The sequence below is a fragment of the Dipteris shenzhenensis genome, chromosome 12 (genome assembly GCF_047967505.1).
Source record: "Dipteris shenzhenensis isolate YYH24624 ecotype China chromosome 12, Dip_SZ_1.0, whole genome shotgun sequence".
In the NCBI taxonomy this organism is placed as follows: domain Eukaryota; kingdom Viridiplantae; phylum Streptophyta; class Polypodiopsida; order Gleicheniales; family Dipteridaceae; genus Dipteris; species Dipteris shenzhenensis.
Window position 1 is genome coordinate 54,776,074 of NC_141607.1, and position 15,996 is coordinate 54,792,069.

At 42.4% G+C, this 15,996-nt stretch overlaps 1 protein-coding gene across 1 annotated transcript; it reads right to left on the bottom strand.

Moving 5' to 3' along the window:
- Positions 1-2,327: 2,327 nt before the first annotated feature.
- Positions 2,328-13,110, bottom strand: LOC147896410 (DEAD-box ATP-dependent RNA helicase 14-like). The gene is made up of 7 exons (XM_087382619.1): positions 12,041-13,110; positions 5,673-5,912; positions 5,527-5,595; positions 4,425-4,694; positions 3,956-4,306; positions 3,591-3,868; positions 2,328-3,511 (listed from the first exon to the last, which is right to left on the bottom strand). Exons 1-7 carry the CDS (start codon positions 12,773-12,775, stop codon positions 2,497-2,499), a joined length of 2,958 nt encoding a protein of 985 aa, XP_087238745.1. The 5' UTR covers positions 12,776-13,110; the 3' UTR covers positions 2,328-2,496.
- Positions 13,111-15,996: the final 2,886 nt, after the last annotated feature.

Sequence of the window (15,996 nt, forward strand, 5' to 3'; positions counted from 1 at the left end):
GATGCAGGAGAACAATGTTTTGTGTGTTCAAGGGTCCACATCTAGCCATCACTTTGCTAGTAGAGGGTGGCACACTGAACATACCTATTTTGTATTGTGCCTTCTTAGACATAAATATTTATTTGCTAGTTCTAGATCTCTCTTGTGCATTGTCCACTTACTTGCTGCACATATATCTAATACACATTAAGGTAAGAAATTTTGGATTCCAATTATACCACTATGTGAGTTCTTGGGCTACATAACTCTGGTGAAGGCTTCCACAACATTATTTTACTCTAACAGTAAGTTCATGATAATGTTGTAAAATGTTTATCTTCTCTATATAAGATACCAATCAAAAGATGCAAAATCTAGTAATTCTCAACAAACTTGATTTACAACACTTTTATGCAAAGATGCTAAAATGGGCAATAGCTATGTGGCTCTCTGTTGTCTTCAACTCTATGATCAATGAAATTTATTTTAGCTACATGGATAAACAATGGACAAGAACACTGCAACAACCATGTCAGCAATTATAAAACCATTATGCTTAATTTGGTGAAACCAACATGTTTTTTTTATGGTTGTGGAGGCTAAACTAGCCATAAGTGCCCCCACAAGACCACTCCCTATACTTGAAGAACTCGAGGTTTTCCCACTCTTACGACACCGCCAAGCCCCTTGGGTTTATGAAGTAAAGGCCATGATTGCCTCTTGATCTCTCTTATATTTTGAAAACTATCAGGCCAATAAACATCAGTCCTTCGAGCCCTCGCACGACCCCACCAGCTAACATTCTACAACCCTAACAAGTGCTATGATACCATACTTAGGAAAAGGGAGAGGGGTGGCAGCAACAAAAACAAAAATAGGCCCCAAACACTGATTTGTTTTCATTACAAGAGCATTGCATACCACCACGATCCCATTCCTTTCATTCCCACAAGTGACAACAGAATTGTTCACATTTTCACAAGGCACTCCTACTTTATCTTTGTGCGAGTGTTCAGTGATAGCACATACTGCATTGTATACTTGCGAGTGCATATACATTCTGGCATTGCGTTAAGGCCCCATTTCAAATTAAAAGCTGCAAGATGACACTGGTCTAATGCCATATTGAAGTTTAAACAGCTACGGGATGGGGAGGTTTGGCTTAACATTCACATATCTCCAATGTGGGCTAGCCTCTCCCAAATGAACAGCCTTTAGTAGAATGAAAGAGCAGACCAGCAAGAATTAACATTTTACTTGATTTTTTTTCCCTTTTTTCCTCTGCATTTCTGATTACACTACATCCTAGTGTAATTGTATACCTTTGTAAGACTAGTATATCCATTCTTACAAATTCAGATTTTTTTTGTTCTAAAGTTCAAAAATGTACAAAGAAAGAAATTTTAGCTGTTGGGGGCACCCACATAAGATACTTCGATATAGTTGAGTAAGCTGATCACCACTTACATGAAAATTCAATGAATTTGCACTTATGCTACGGTGAGAGAAAACATGCCTTTCTAAGACCCTTAAGTACAAATTCAGATTTTTGTTGTTTTAAAGTCCAAAAATCTACAAAGAAAGAATTTTTACACCTCGCATAATTACACCATCCCATCCCCCTAGGATTAATTAATGCACAAACTTTATAAAACCTTAACATACAGCTGAACTTAGTATTGTTTTAAGACCTTTAATATAAGGTAACCTTTCCTGGGGAAAAAGAGAGATTTTTACACATAAACCACTTCCAGACAATCGTTCCAAGTTGCAACTCTAATTTCTTTTTCTTTAATGACGGAGTATAGAACACAAGAGACTTCCATTAAAAATGAAGGATTTAAGGTAGATTTCAAAAGCTATACTAATCCACACAAAAGACAAACTAACCCTAAGTTTAAACACACAGCGATCCCTTAGACTGATAGCCACACAAATCAGGGACAGCAGCACCCCCACATGTGGCACATACCTATCCCAAGACTGACGGCTCCACACGAATCAAAGACACAGGGAATGTTGTCAGAAGGGCGTAGTAGCAGAAGCAGCTGAGCTGCAGTGAGAATGGGAGTCTTGAGGGAGATAGACGTGTGGCATCAGCAGCCTGGAAGGAGACAACTGAGACATCCAGAGAGCACACGAAGAAGTAAGCCAGCAACAGAGCTGCAGACATACACCGGGTACTTGGTTTGCTCCTCAACATTCCTTTGAGCACAAAAAGGTGAAGATAAAGAGCATGGCACCCAATTATTTCATACATCATATCATACTAAGCTACAGCAATTATGACACCCCTGCCCTTCAACCATGTGAGTTTTTTGTGCCTACGAGTGCAATGAAAATCCACATAATTCTCTTTGCCCGCAAAATTTTATTAGATGGCAGTTTCAACTGTCAAAAATCAAAATCTCAGGGATGCAAAAATGTAGGTGGTGAGTTTTTAGCCATGAGAGATCATTCTCTTACAATATGTTTCAATGTTTTACATCACATTCCATATCACAATTATTAACGCATTCAATTCTGGAAGACCTTGTCATCCACCACCTTAATATTGTTGTCAGCAATAGAATCATTGAAACCCTCAACTTCAATTTTTGCTGGCTGAACAGGCTGGGTAAGTCCCTCCTCAATCTCCCTCGGTGTCCCAGGCCCAGTTGGTTGTTTAGGTTGACGGGGATCATCCATCACAATACCAAGCTGGTTGTCTCTAGTAGGTGCAGCAGTTTGATCTGGAGAATGATGCTCCTTTGAAGCAACAGAGGCCTTATCGTTTACGACTGGTACAGCAGACGGATCAGCCGGTTGGGGCTCCGTTGAAGAAATAGGAACCTTGCGATGTCTGTGTGGAGAACGGCTTTGATATGGTGACCTTGGAGAACTGCTCCTGTGTGGCGACCTGCTCTTGTACGAGCCCCTTCCTCTGTACGGGGACTGTCGATAACGATCATCACTATACCTATCATAGCTATGGCTGCGACTGCGGCTCCTTCCCCGGCTTCTACTAGGGCTCCGACTGTGGCTGCGACTAAAGCTACGGCCTCTTTCCCTGGCCCCAAACTTCCTAACAACATCTCGACCTCGATTTCTATCATCTGAAAACTTATCACGAGCATCATTTCTGTCAGCAAACCTTTCCCTATCACCAAAGCGGTCTACATTCCTTTCACGACGATCAAATTGTCCACCAGAAGGGCCCCATGACCCCCTGCCAAAGCCATCCCCCCACCCATCACCACCACGTCCCCCTCCAAAGCTATTGTTGTAACCACCGTCTCTGCCACCCACACCTCCAGCATCCCAACGTCCTGCACGACCTTTGGGGTGAAAGGATTTGCTTGCTAAATCACGAAGCTCTACTGGCACCTTCTGGTTTGCACCTTCCAGAACCCTAATAAGCTCCTTGGCATACTTAGAATCCTGATCTGAAAAGAAGGTGAAAGCAATACCAGTTGCACCCGCCCTTCCTGTACGGCCAATCCGATGTACATAATCCTCAACTCCAGTTGGAAAATCAAAGTTGATCACAACCCTAGGAATTAGACAAACATAATCAGTACCAGTTTCAAAAGGCAGATCAAAACACCATAGAAGATGAAATCAAAGTACACCTTATATCCTTGATATCCAGTCCCCGAGCAGCAACATCTGTTGCAACCAATATTGGAGATCGGCCAGCTTTAAACTGAGCAAGTACATAGTCCCTCTCAGACTGAGACTTGTCACCATGAATAGCAGCAGCCCCAAAACCCCGTCCTAGACTACGTGCAAGCTGATCACACATCTTCTTGGTGGAGCAAAATATAATGACTTTTGAGCCTGGTTCTTGACTACGAAGAATCTGCTCCAGCCTTCTTTGTTTTTCATACGGATGAACCATCTCCACGTGCTGTTACAAGCAACATATGCCATGAATAACATTAACACTGAAAAATCACAAGAAATGCCTTGAACATGTAAGGAAACTGAAGCAAACCTGAGTAATAGACTTGTTGGCACTCAGCTCATCTGAATTCCCAATGTTCACTTGAACAGCATTAACCAAAAGGTCACCAGCAATTTTCCGAACTTCTTTGGGCCAGGTGGCAGTGAACATCAGTGTTTGTCTTCGAGGTGGTATTTCATTCACAATCTTTCGAATTTGCGGTTCAAAACCCATGTCGAGCATTCGATCAGCCTCATCAAGAACAAGGTAAGAGATTTGCCGCAGGCTCACTTTCTTCATCTCCAAGAAATCATTCAAACGTCCAGGGGTAGCAATAACAATGTCGGCACCCTTGTCCAAGTCCCGCAGCTGTTGTCCCTTGGGTGCTCCTCCATAAACACACTGTTGGATGCAGAGCGTGTTTCACAAAACCGAAACATGTTACATTTACTAGTCAGCCAGAATCTGCAAGCGAAAAAGCTTCAAGTGCAATAACTATTCTGAAACTTGAAATCCTTACAGTGCAGGATATTCTTGAAGACTTGCCGAATTTCACAGCTTCATCTTGTATTTGAGTTGCCAGCTCACGTGTTGGAGCCAATACAAGAACTGTGGGGCCAAGCTGAGAGTTTGCCCGAGTTCGTGTTAGATGAAGAAAGGCCGGAAGAAGATATCCCAAAGTCTTCCCGGATCCCGTTTTTGCAATGGCAACGATATCCCGACTTTGAAGGGCAATGGGCCAGGACTGAGCTTGGATGGGTGTCGGGGCTGAAAACCCAGCAGTAAGTATCTGCATGCACATATGAAATTTTATCAGTGCCAACTAAACACAGAAGTAATCGAGCTGCAACCTTTGGAATTGTTACAACCACTCAAAGTATAGAATTTCACAGCAACGAAAACAATCTAGACAATTAAAAGGTCTAAGGCCCTAGACCTGAGAAAGACGCGTTAAAGCCTTTGCAGAGCCAAACAAAGCAAACCCATGGAACATCCCCAAAGAGGGGGGGTGGTGCATGGTTGCCTGCTGGCAGCCGCATGAAGACGGAAACAGGCCTTCTCAGACCCATGGGTAGCCATGGGTGACCGAGTCAGCAGCAGCCCCAGCCCCTCTGCAGAGTATTTACGGACAGATCCCAAGCAGATGGGCCACTTAGGTGCAGCCCCCGCAAGAGGACAGCAGTGTGCTACAATTCTGTTGTATAGCAGCACAGCGTACGACATATGCTCCTGGCCGGAGCAAATATCGCACCTGCGACAAGTTCCAAATATAATTCGCGTGTAAGTTTGAACCTCCATAAAGGTGATACAAAGCAAGGACTGTGATTTCAATGAACCCATCTTTACAAAATAAACTATACACAATGAAGGAAAATGATTTCAAAAACTCTCTGAATCCTTCATCTTTTTGGCATTTTGTTTTAATTTCTAGCCTGGCAGACAGAGGGGGCTGGGGAATCGATTCTAACTTAACAGAATTGCATAACAGAAAACTACCTCAAAGAAATGGTGGGCTTAAACAAAACCACCTAGCTTTAGTTCAAACATATGTGTCTATGGAAACCAAGTTCAGTATAGCAGGCCAACAGACTGGCCAAATAATGAGCAAATTATCTACATACCTCTCTTAAGATTTCAGGAGGAAAGTTGCCTGAATCAAACGTCATGAACGGAGGGGGGACATTATCACCCTGCAAAACATCATATCGCAGTAAGCTTCTACCAAGTTTTAAGTATTGCCATGTTCATAAGCAAACAAATGCATTACCACAACGGTAACTTCGTGCTGTCTTCTGTAAGCATCCACATCCAAAGCCACAGAAGGCTCAGAGAAGCCCTGCATGCGAGGTCTCTTGTGAAGATCAGGTTCACTGTTGGGGTAGTCACTGGCAGTTCGCTTATAAGGGGCTGCAGGGCCTGTTCCAGGGGGACCAGAAGCCCCAGGGCCTGAAGAATTAGAATGCCCCATCTGCCTTGGCTGGACAGGCATATGAATCCCTCCCATCCCCTGCAACAAAAGAACATTGATTAGTCATATGCTCTTAAACCATCAACCAATAAAAAAGGGCAATATCTACAATTAATCTCAAGTTGAAGTTTGTGTCAGAGCTCCCAGACGAGCATCTAAATCTAGCTGATGGACAATCACCACTTAAGATGGAAAGAATTATCAAGAAATTGAAAACAACTCAAAGGAAGAACACATAGCAGGCCCCATTTTCCCATATGTTTGTGCAAATGAGAACAGACATGGGTTCAAAAGAATAACATATATAGATAAATCCTAAGTAACAGCAGTGTTAACGTCATGACAGTCTCCCACAAAGTGGAAAACAATTAACTTCATCATACATAACAAGAACTAGCTAATATAGCATCCCCACACATCATCAGCACCCAATGGGGACATTGACTGTAGTATAAACATGCGGCCTCCACATACACATGCCCAAACATACAAAGGTCTTAGTACTGAGTTTCTGTCAGCACTCTGCAGGCAAAGGGCACACTCAATCGTGACAAAACCAGCACTGAAGCAGAAGACTAACGAAAAAATAGTCCACATTCTCTCCATTATAGTCTCTACCAAACAAGCATCTCTAAACAAAATCTAGAAATATAGCTGATGGGGAAAAATCGACATTCATAAGTCACGAGCTCATGAAAAAAACTCTGTTTATCTTGTACCATATCTGAGAGCATTATAGTCTTACCTACTTCACACAATCGAGACTGGATTTGTCCTAAGCTTTGACTGACAGACAGCTACAGCCCACCACTTTCTTCTAGAGAAAAATTGCATGAGTTACATTAGATTTACAAAGAATTGTGGATGGTAACGAGGCAGATTAATAACCAGCATCCTCAGAACTCCACACATCCATACACTGGCTTCCTCTTAAGACAAGAAGGTTGGCCATTTCACAATAATGAGGCCCCTCTTCCTCCCCAAAAGGGCTTCTCCACTAACGTTGATCCCACTGTACACAGATAAGCCCTACAACCAACAACTACAATACATCAGTATCAATTAAAGCCTCAGAAACGAGTGCACTCATTGACGTTACGGAACAAACTCGATTGAAACCCCAACCCTCAGAACAAAAAGCCATGTCAACTTTTTGAAGGGCCAGTGCCTGCAGTTAAAAGACTAACTCTTCTCAGCAACGAGGCACTTCTAAAACTCCCCACTTTTCAAAGAGAAAATCCTATGACCTTTAAGTAAAAGATTTAAGAGAAATAGGACATTTTGCGCTTTGTGATCTCACAAACAGCCCTTTAAACTTTAAACCAGCTGAGACCAATGCCAGTTCTATTCCATGGGTCGACCCAATTGGGCTAGCAATGGCAGCAGACCAGCCAGCACATCAACCGAATCTTATCTAATATGGTAACAGGCAGGAATACCTGCCAGGTTGGCTGTGCAAGGGGCTGTTTAACTATCCCTCATGACTGCCAAGGCACCTTCTTAGGCACCCTAAAAACAATTCAGCTCAGGCCTCCATTGCCCCTCCTGGGAAGCACAAGAGCTGTTCTCACTCCCTATAGGACCATGTTTAATGTCATAGCATTCACAGGCAGCCTTGAGGGGACCATGCGCCAGCCACTGGTGCAATAGACAATAAGAACAAAATAAGTAACACCCATTTTTACAAGGTATTAACCTGCTTAGATTCAACAGGAAGGGACCAGTACAGGCACCCAAAAAAATATAAAGAATATGCAGCTGCAGCCAAGGAGGATGGCTGAGAATAATTGAGTCCCAAGCTCTAAGCTCCATCCAGTAGAGAGAAGACGAGCTGAGCAGTAGGTCACCTGGTGAAGGCACCACGCCAGAATCTGCAGTCTGCTTGTCCCGTACAGTGTGCTGCTTGCAATCATCCAGGGGGGCAACAAATAGTTACAGCTGCCATGCAGCACCATCTGAGGCAGCATATATAATAGCCAGTACAGCTACTAGTAAGAGGTTCACAGAACCACCCCTTCAGCTGTCCTGCAACACAAAAGGCAACACAATTTTAATGCATGCATCTCCTAGACTTTTGATTCAGTGTCCCTATCACTTACTCGATGGAGGAAGAAGAAACAGGGCACAAGGGGGGGTGAAGAGAAGGGAGGCTGGTTCTTTCTTTGTTGTGTGTAGAGAGAGAAAAGGGGGGGAGGGAGACAGCTATTGTCAACACAGATCCAGAATGGGCCGACAAGACAAACTGCACTTATCACAGTTGAAAAATGCAAACAGACTATGTCATCTCTCAAAAAGAGGGGGTTAAAGGGGAGACCAAATGTGCAAAAATGGACCCAATCCCACCTTTTAGAGGAGCTTCAAGCTATTTTCCTGTGTTCAGGGCAGGAGAGCTGATTCCAACACGATCTGATTTTCTTCGTTTGAGTGTCTCCATCGACACTTCTAGACAAGAGTCTCCATCAGATTTGTGATGCATGGCATTCTTTTACTTTTCCCCCAATTACTTTTGAAGCATTAATGACCTGCTCTCAGATGGATACATATAACATCCCCTTCTGCTAAAAGCCTATCCCCAATGAAGATCTGTTGCAATGCTATGCTGGTGCCTTGGGGAGCCTGTAGAACTATCTCCATCCTCAACAAGTATCCCATGTCCCCTTCTGCTAAAAAACTATCCCTACTGATAATCTGAACGTGCTGGCCATTGCACTATGCTAAAATGGAGCCTTGAGGAGCGCGTGCAGCTATCTCCATCCTTGATGAGATCTCACTGAATGCAACAACTCTCCAATTCGTACGAAGGCAAGTTAAAAGCATACCAAGTTTGTACCACACCAAAATGTTGATAACTACAATAAAGCAATTGTGGCCAAAGAGCACATTTATAAGATAAAAGGTTAAATGGGCTTGCCTAGTAACCAACAAGTTGTGATCATTTCCCTAATAGCATGGCCTTTGCATCTGCAAGCATTGGGAAGAAATGCCACAGTAAGTCATGGAAAAATTCTCTCAAAACACATCTCTTTTTGCCTCCCCACTGATATTAGTCCAACATAAGCATGGATCGACTATTGTGCCTGCTTCATGGCCCTTAATAGACAAGATAATGCAACCACTTATTTCAATATGTGAGGGTTTTATTTTGAGCTTACAGCAAGGAGAAAAAACTCACATATGTCAAGCAAGTACATGAAATCAAGAGCTGGCACCCATTGCATGCTAATGCCAAAGCTACGTAATTATGACAAGAGAGGTCAAGTAATAGGTGTTTTGGACAATTATGAGCCATAAGGGGGACCCCTCACAATGGAATGTGATAAGAGTGTTTGCAACCACGTGAAACCTGGTAGTTGATAAGGCTAGAGGTATTGCCGCATTTTGCAAGAGCTCTATGACAAAGATAACCAACGCGTATAACAACAATTGATTACAATAATGTGACATGAAATAGAGATCTTGCATGTTGCAGCCAACTCCCTGCAACGAAAGACTTCCCCAAGATCAAGGGAAGATCACACAACTTCAACTGAGGTTCACACTCACTCTGTATGCACACACTAGCATAAAAACAAGCTAAGAGAGAAAGAATTGCACAATGTGTACAATCAAAACCAGGTATATTGTATGCTCCAAAATAGGACGAAGCTTGGTACAAAAGGACCACCATCAAGCAGTAGGATGATATATATCTAGATGAATCCAGGAACAAGACCAAACTCATCCTCTAAAAACACAACACATAATGTAGTTTCAATCTCATGAGAGTCACTCATAAGGTTGAAACCATAAACTCCATCAAGCATACCAGAAACTAGCTACAATGGCATCCCAACTAATGTCACCAACGCCCAAACAATAGGACGATGCCTTAATGTGCACCTTGGAACATAGTTATAAAGCAAGATTGTTCCCGCTATTCCATAGAAAGAAGGTAAGAGGGAATGCTTTGAACGCCATCAAAATGCTGCCTAAGCAAACTAATACATGCCTCTATAAGACAAGAATATATCCAATCGTACACCAAAATACCGCCTATGCAATCTAGAGCCCAACCTGAAGACCGCATTTTGACATTTTTGAACTACTAGATCGTCGTTTCTTAGCATTTTGAGATTTAGGATTATAGAACTTTGCTTTTTCCCATATACCATGTACTTGAATCTTGAGTTTTGCATGTTTGGTATTGAGGGCTCAAGGCCCCAAGCATTTATCTGTGGCAATGTATTACATGGGCAGTTCTTGCTCTGTTATATATTGCATATTCACAAGCTCTCTCTATGATCTGTAGAATATCATGCATCATCTATGACAACGCTTTTCAATTATAATATGGATTTTTGTGTTTTTCAAAGTTTGAAGCTAAAGTAGAGAGTTTGGAGCTGTAAAAGTGATTATTTATATGCTAACGCATTGTATGGTGTCGTAATGCGGTATTTCCAATCCATGCTCTCCATTCCCAGTCCATTCATGTTCCGATATTCAGCATTCTCATTCCTTGGTCACTAAGTCTTGGAAACCTCCCAATTGCTGTCCTCTACCTTCACATGGCACCTCCTTGTAGCATGCATGCCTTCTATGCGGTTTCATTGGGCTGCAAATGTGCTCCTCCTCTGATCTTCCCACATGTTTATCTGCAAGCTGCAATGGATTCCTAGACCTTACAAAGTGAGGCCTTATATAAGGCTCAAGCCCACCCAGGCTTTGATGAATGCTCCAAAGTGTGTAAGCTCTAGTTTGTCAAGACAATTAAACAAATGTTGGCCGAAAGAATAGGATGTCATCCATTTGCAAGAGCATTGGTTCACCCATTGTAAGCAAAAAGTTTGATGACAAGGCAATCATTGCAAAATATTTCAAGGGAAACATATTGTCATGGACTTTGTCAAAATTTGTCTTAAGACATATAAGGATATGATAGCATGTATGTAGCAATCAATGGTCAACAAGCTAGATAAACAAGCCCTATTTACAAGTTCCATCGAATTGGATTCCATCCATAATCGTAATTCATGAGCTATCGCTCATATTAAAAGGCAAACAGCTCAATGTGCATGTGATATGGGCATTAATGTAAAAGATTATATCAAGTAGTGCAACAAAGCAATTTATAATGTCATGTAGTCCTACAAGGCAAATCAATCGCCTCCACGATATACCTCATACCTCCATAGCAATCAATAGCTAGAACAATTTCCCTGTCAAGATCCCTTACCATTGGCAACTCGCATGGGCTGCATAATAGATCTTTGAAATGACTAAAAAACGCATCCCAAATCCAAACAATGCGAAAGGAACGTGGCATATCATCAAGAATCAGTAGCTTTGAGCAAATGAAAAGATCGTGAGGGTAAGAACATGTCCGTTGAAAAAGGTGTTAGCCCAAGATTATCTACCCAACAGCAATGAGAATATCTAGAATGTTCCTTAAGATTAAAGATTTATTAGAAAGATTACACGAAAAAATGCCACTTAGAAATGTCATAAACCATGAAATGAACACATTTCGTCTTCATTCCAAAAGCTTCTGTATGAAACCCGAGTTAAAATTTTCAACTATATAAACAACAACACTGCCTTGCTCAAGGTCAGTTCCACTACACATACCTAGATGAATCCAGGAACATTCCCAAACTCATCCTCTAAAAACACAACATAGTGCAGTTTCGATCTCATGATAGTCACTCACAAGGTTGAAAACCATAAACTCCATCATGCTTAGCAGGGACTACACATGCCTTGACAGCAATCTACTGCTTACCTACCTAGAAAAATAGCACAAAGATGCAATAGCCCATATGATTTCTCAGAAACACACAATAACCGTCGCTCAAAGTCAATTCAAATAGACTCAAGTCCATGGCTTGGACAGGCTTCAACTACTGTTCTACCAAAGCAAATAGCTCAAAAGGTGCAATACTAGGATAGCACATATGATTATTGAGATCGTTCTACTTTGACTACACATTCTATAAGATAACACATAACAGTAACGTGAAGGCTATAGGCTACAAACCTAATATTGCAGGGAAGAAAATGTTAGACGATATAGACGATAGTATACGAAACACCCCTACCACATGTCAAGGGCGTAAGAAAAGCACAAAGGAAAACAGAAAGCCGAAATTTCAGCAGTGCTAGCTCGTTGGCAAGTGAGAAAAAACCCAAACCTGTTGCCTTTGAGGAACTGGAAGGGCAGCTAGTTTGGGCTGTACCGGTACATTTCCACCAGCGCCACCGTATGAGTTTCTTGCAGCGCTCGGGTGCACGTTTCCTCCAGAAACCCCTCTCAAGGTTCCACCAGAGCCACCATGCCCATGCCTACCACTGCTTCCAAAGGAATTATCATTAGCGTTCATGTGCACAGGACCACCAGACATACCAGGTCCCGACCTAGGGCCGCCAGAAATATGCCCACCAGGATGACCATGGGCATTATTGGCACTGTTACCTCCTTGATTGCCATGGACGTTACCACTGCTATTCGGAAAACTGTTTCGACCGCCACCTGCATGAACATGCCCAGCACCCACCCCACTATTTCCACTGCCTCCTGCATGCACGTTTCCTCCACTTCCATGGGCGCTGACAACAGCGCTTGCCGGCATGCTGCCGTTTGCCGATCCTCTCCCCTCTGCAGATCTCCCACCCTGCACATCAGCAGATCCTGAAGAAGGTGCAACAGCAAGTTTGGGCCCACTAGACCCACCAGAAACGGGAGGAGGCCCTGCAGGTAAAGGGGGGGCCTGTGGAGGAACAGGCTTCTCGTACTGAGTCACATTACTTTCTGTATTCCAGTAGTATATGTAGCCAGTGTTCCCGTCAACTAACGCCCGCCAGGGAGGCGGAAGAGTGGGATCAACGGGGGCGTATCGAGGGCCAGAACCCGCAGCTGGAGCTACCATGATGGAAAGCAGGGCAAGAAAAGAAGGCAGGCGAAGGCACAAGAGGTGGGATGTGTGGGAAATGGGAGCCGATGCGTTCCGAAGGAGTGAGAAACGATTAAAGGATGATCGAAGCCAGGAAAAATTCTAGGGGGAACGAAGAGATCTAGGCGGTTGGGGGGGCTGAACTGGGAGGAAAAACGAGGGAGAAAAGGATGATGGAAGAGATGCAGGATGTGAAAAGGGAGAAGATGGCAAGGCAAGAAGATATAAGGGGGAAAGAGGCAAGATGCAAAGATGCGAGGTTCGCTTCCGCTGGCTATGGCGGAAGGGAACCTCCCAAACACACACACAACTTTGCAAAATGCAAATGCTCCCTCTCTACAAAACACATTTGTTTTGTGCCCCCTTGCCCTAACCCAACCCCAACCCCTCCCTACCTCACCTAACCTTCCTCGCACCCAAACAGTGTGCTTCTTTTTTGCCACTCGTTCCCTTGCATCCCATCTAGCATTCCATCCGAGACGCCTTGTCTCTCTGCCCATAATAAACTCTCTCTAGCTTCGTTTCCACCATCACTACACGTAGCCTTCAACGTTTGTAGACTCAAGCCATTACATGCGGGTACTCACAGTAGTTGTTCATCATAATTTCTAGAGTCAATATCGATGAAACTTTATTCATGTAGTGAGCTCCTTAGTTACATGTAAGCTTTGTTCTCAAAAATGAATCAAGTTGTACTTTGAGCAAAACTATCCTTAAACGCTCTTGCCTTGACCCATTTAGTAACATATGCGAGGGGGTCCACCTAGAAATATATAAGTATACCTTGTGAGTTCAAATGGAGGGGGTTTTTTATTCAAAATTTTAAGGTAAATTTACAGCAATATATTTAGTTATGGGGGTTTTTAATTGAAATTTGAAAAATATACGTAAGTTTGTATAGCAAAAAGAGGTCTTTTTATCATGCAAAATTTACAATTTAAATATCCCTTGAATGCACATCGTAGCCAGGGTTTCTTCCCCCGAGGTAGCATATAATCAATGCCCAATATGATATGCTTGTTTTGAGTTGGGTGGGGAACTCATATCAAGGGTCCCATGAAGTCAAGTCCCTAGCACTTGAATATTGTTCTATTTGCTCTCAGCATTCATGGTGTTAAATGGTTAAACCCTACCTATTGTGAATTGTAATAGTCCCTTAGATATGGGACATGGAATGCGACCATTGATGAGCTAGAAAAAGATGCAAGGAGGCCAAGTGAAAGTACTTTAGCTTTCTCACTCCATACACATTGATGTTTGTTCCTTTTTATGCTCTCCTTACTCCATGAACACGCTTCTCATTAGACAACTCTTGCAGATCTAGCGAAATAGAGGCCTAGATTAATGTGATGGCAATTTCTTTTGCCCCCCCCCCCCCTTTCTGGCAAGAGTTCCCTCCCATTGGTTAACCGCTTTTGTTCTTCAATCAATCGGAGTGCTTGGTGAAAAGAAAAAGCATCCACCATTGATGCTTACAAGTTATAGCACACATGCATGGCCCAAAACCCATTGGAACACAAAAAGGGACACATTGTACAATTGCATCACTTACTCGAGTAAAACAATGTGGACTCTAACTGCTTATTAATAGCATCCCTAATCATATGTGATTATCATGTTTTCCTTTTGGAAGGTTTCTTTGTAATGTTGTTGTTAGTTATAAATGCATCATACTCCTACAATGGTGATGAGCAAAAGGTGTGCATCATGGGTGCAAGGCTTAAGCATCCCTAAAAGTGTCAAATTATTCCATGGATAGCAATATTTGCAATGCTAATAGGGACTTTGAAAATGCAATAATGAGTGACATGCATAGTACATATTAAACAGTAAATAGGTTCCCCGATTTGCAATGCTAATAGGGACTTTTAAAATTTGATGATGAGTGCCATGTGTAGTGCAATACTCAACTCTAAATAGGTTCCCCAATTGAGATGAATTCAAATAGGTACTTTGGTGGACAAGGGAGAAAGGCAAGGCAAAGAAGGAGGGGGCGGGGGGGGGGGGGGGGGAGTGTGTTTAAGAGGAGAGTGATTAATGAGAATGAGAATGTCCCTCTATTTATGAGGAGAGGGGGGCCCTCCCCTCTTGTTTATAAGGGTACAAATTCAAAAACCTTTTATTCTATTTCGTTCATAAACCCTTCATGTAGCCAACTGGTAGGGCCTTTTGAGCATGAAATTTTGAAGCTGCCAATTTTAGTTGGGGTACTTATCCTTTACACCACCTAACAAAACAATTGAATTTCTCAATTCAAAAATAAAGGCCTTTTCAATCATCTTTCTCCTTAGGTTAAGTCATATGTATAGAATAATTTGTTGAGATTAAAGGCCTTTAGAATAGGTAGACCGCCAAAGCCTTCACTCAACCCCTACAAGAGTGTTCATCTTTCCCCTCTTGAATTGGAACCTTCACTTAGCCTCGACAAGAGTGTGCACCTTCCTATCAAGCCTTGAAATGACCATTCAAAGTAGATACCTCATTCTAACATCTGTACCTCTCCTAGCATTGACTAATCAACCAAAATTAATCCCAAAAACTTCCAAAAAGCATCTTTATGTCACATGTCTAACTAGTTGTCCTATAATTGACTATCACTGCTACCTAACAAACTTATGTTTATATAATAAAACTCAAATAGGTGCTAGCCTCCCCCCAGTTTGAAAAGTCTTGCCTCAATTAAGCACAGTGTGTCGTATTTGATGCCTTATCCACACACACCAAATCAAAGACCCAGTACTATCTTGAAGATCCAATTTCAAAAAAATTACTCCAATCGGGTTTGGAGGGAAAGACTTTCTGACACATCCTCCCCTTCATATGGAGGGTGAAAACATGATTCCAATCATGTTGCAACCACTACTCAACTTCATCATGCTTGTGAAGCATCATGTCACCATTCATAAAAGGGAAGAGAAATGAGAGAAAGAGTGCTTCAACTGATAGTGTATCATTTAGCTCTTTCATCTCAACTTCAAGCTTTGTGCATGACCCATCATCCATCAAATCAAGAGAAGACAGTGGTGGTGAAAGAAAAGTTTGTTCAATTTCTTCTATATCTACCTTGTCCTCAGGCTTGAAGCATACTTCCTAGGTTTGTGAAAGGAAAGTTTGTTCAATTTCTTTTATGTCAACCTTGTCCTCATGCTTGAAGCATACTTCCTAGGTTTAGTGAGTTCTTCCCATACTTTGTTGCA

Coding starts and splice junctions, on each gene's coding strand:
- LOC147896410 (XM_087382619.1), bottom strand. CDS start 12,775: ATGGTAGCTCCAGCTGCGGGTTCTGGCCCTCGATACGCCCCCGTTGAT. Junction 4,695..5,526: donor CTCCTGAAATCTTAAGAGAG/GTATGTAGATAA, acceptor ATGTGCATGCAG/ATACTTACTGCTGGGTTTTC. Junction 3,512..3,590: donor CTGGATATCAAGGATATAAG/GTGTACTTTGAT, acceptor TCTAATTCCTAG/GGTTGTGATCAACTTTGATT.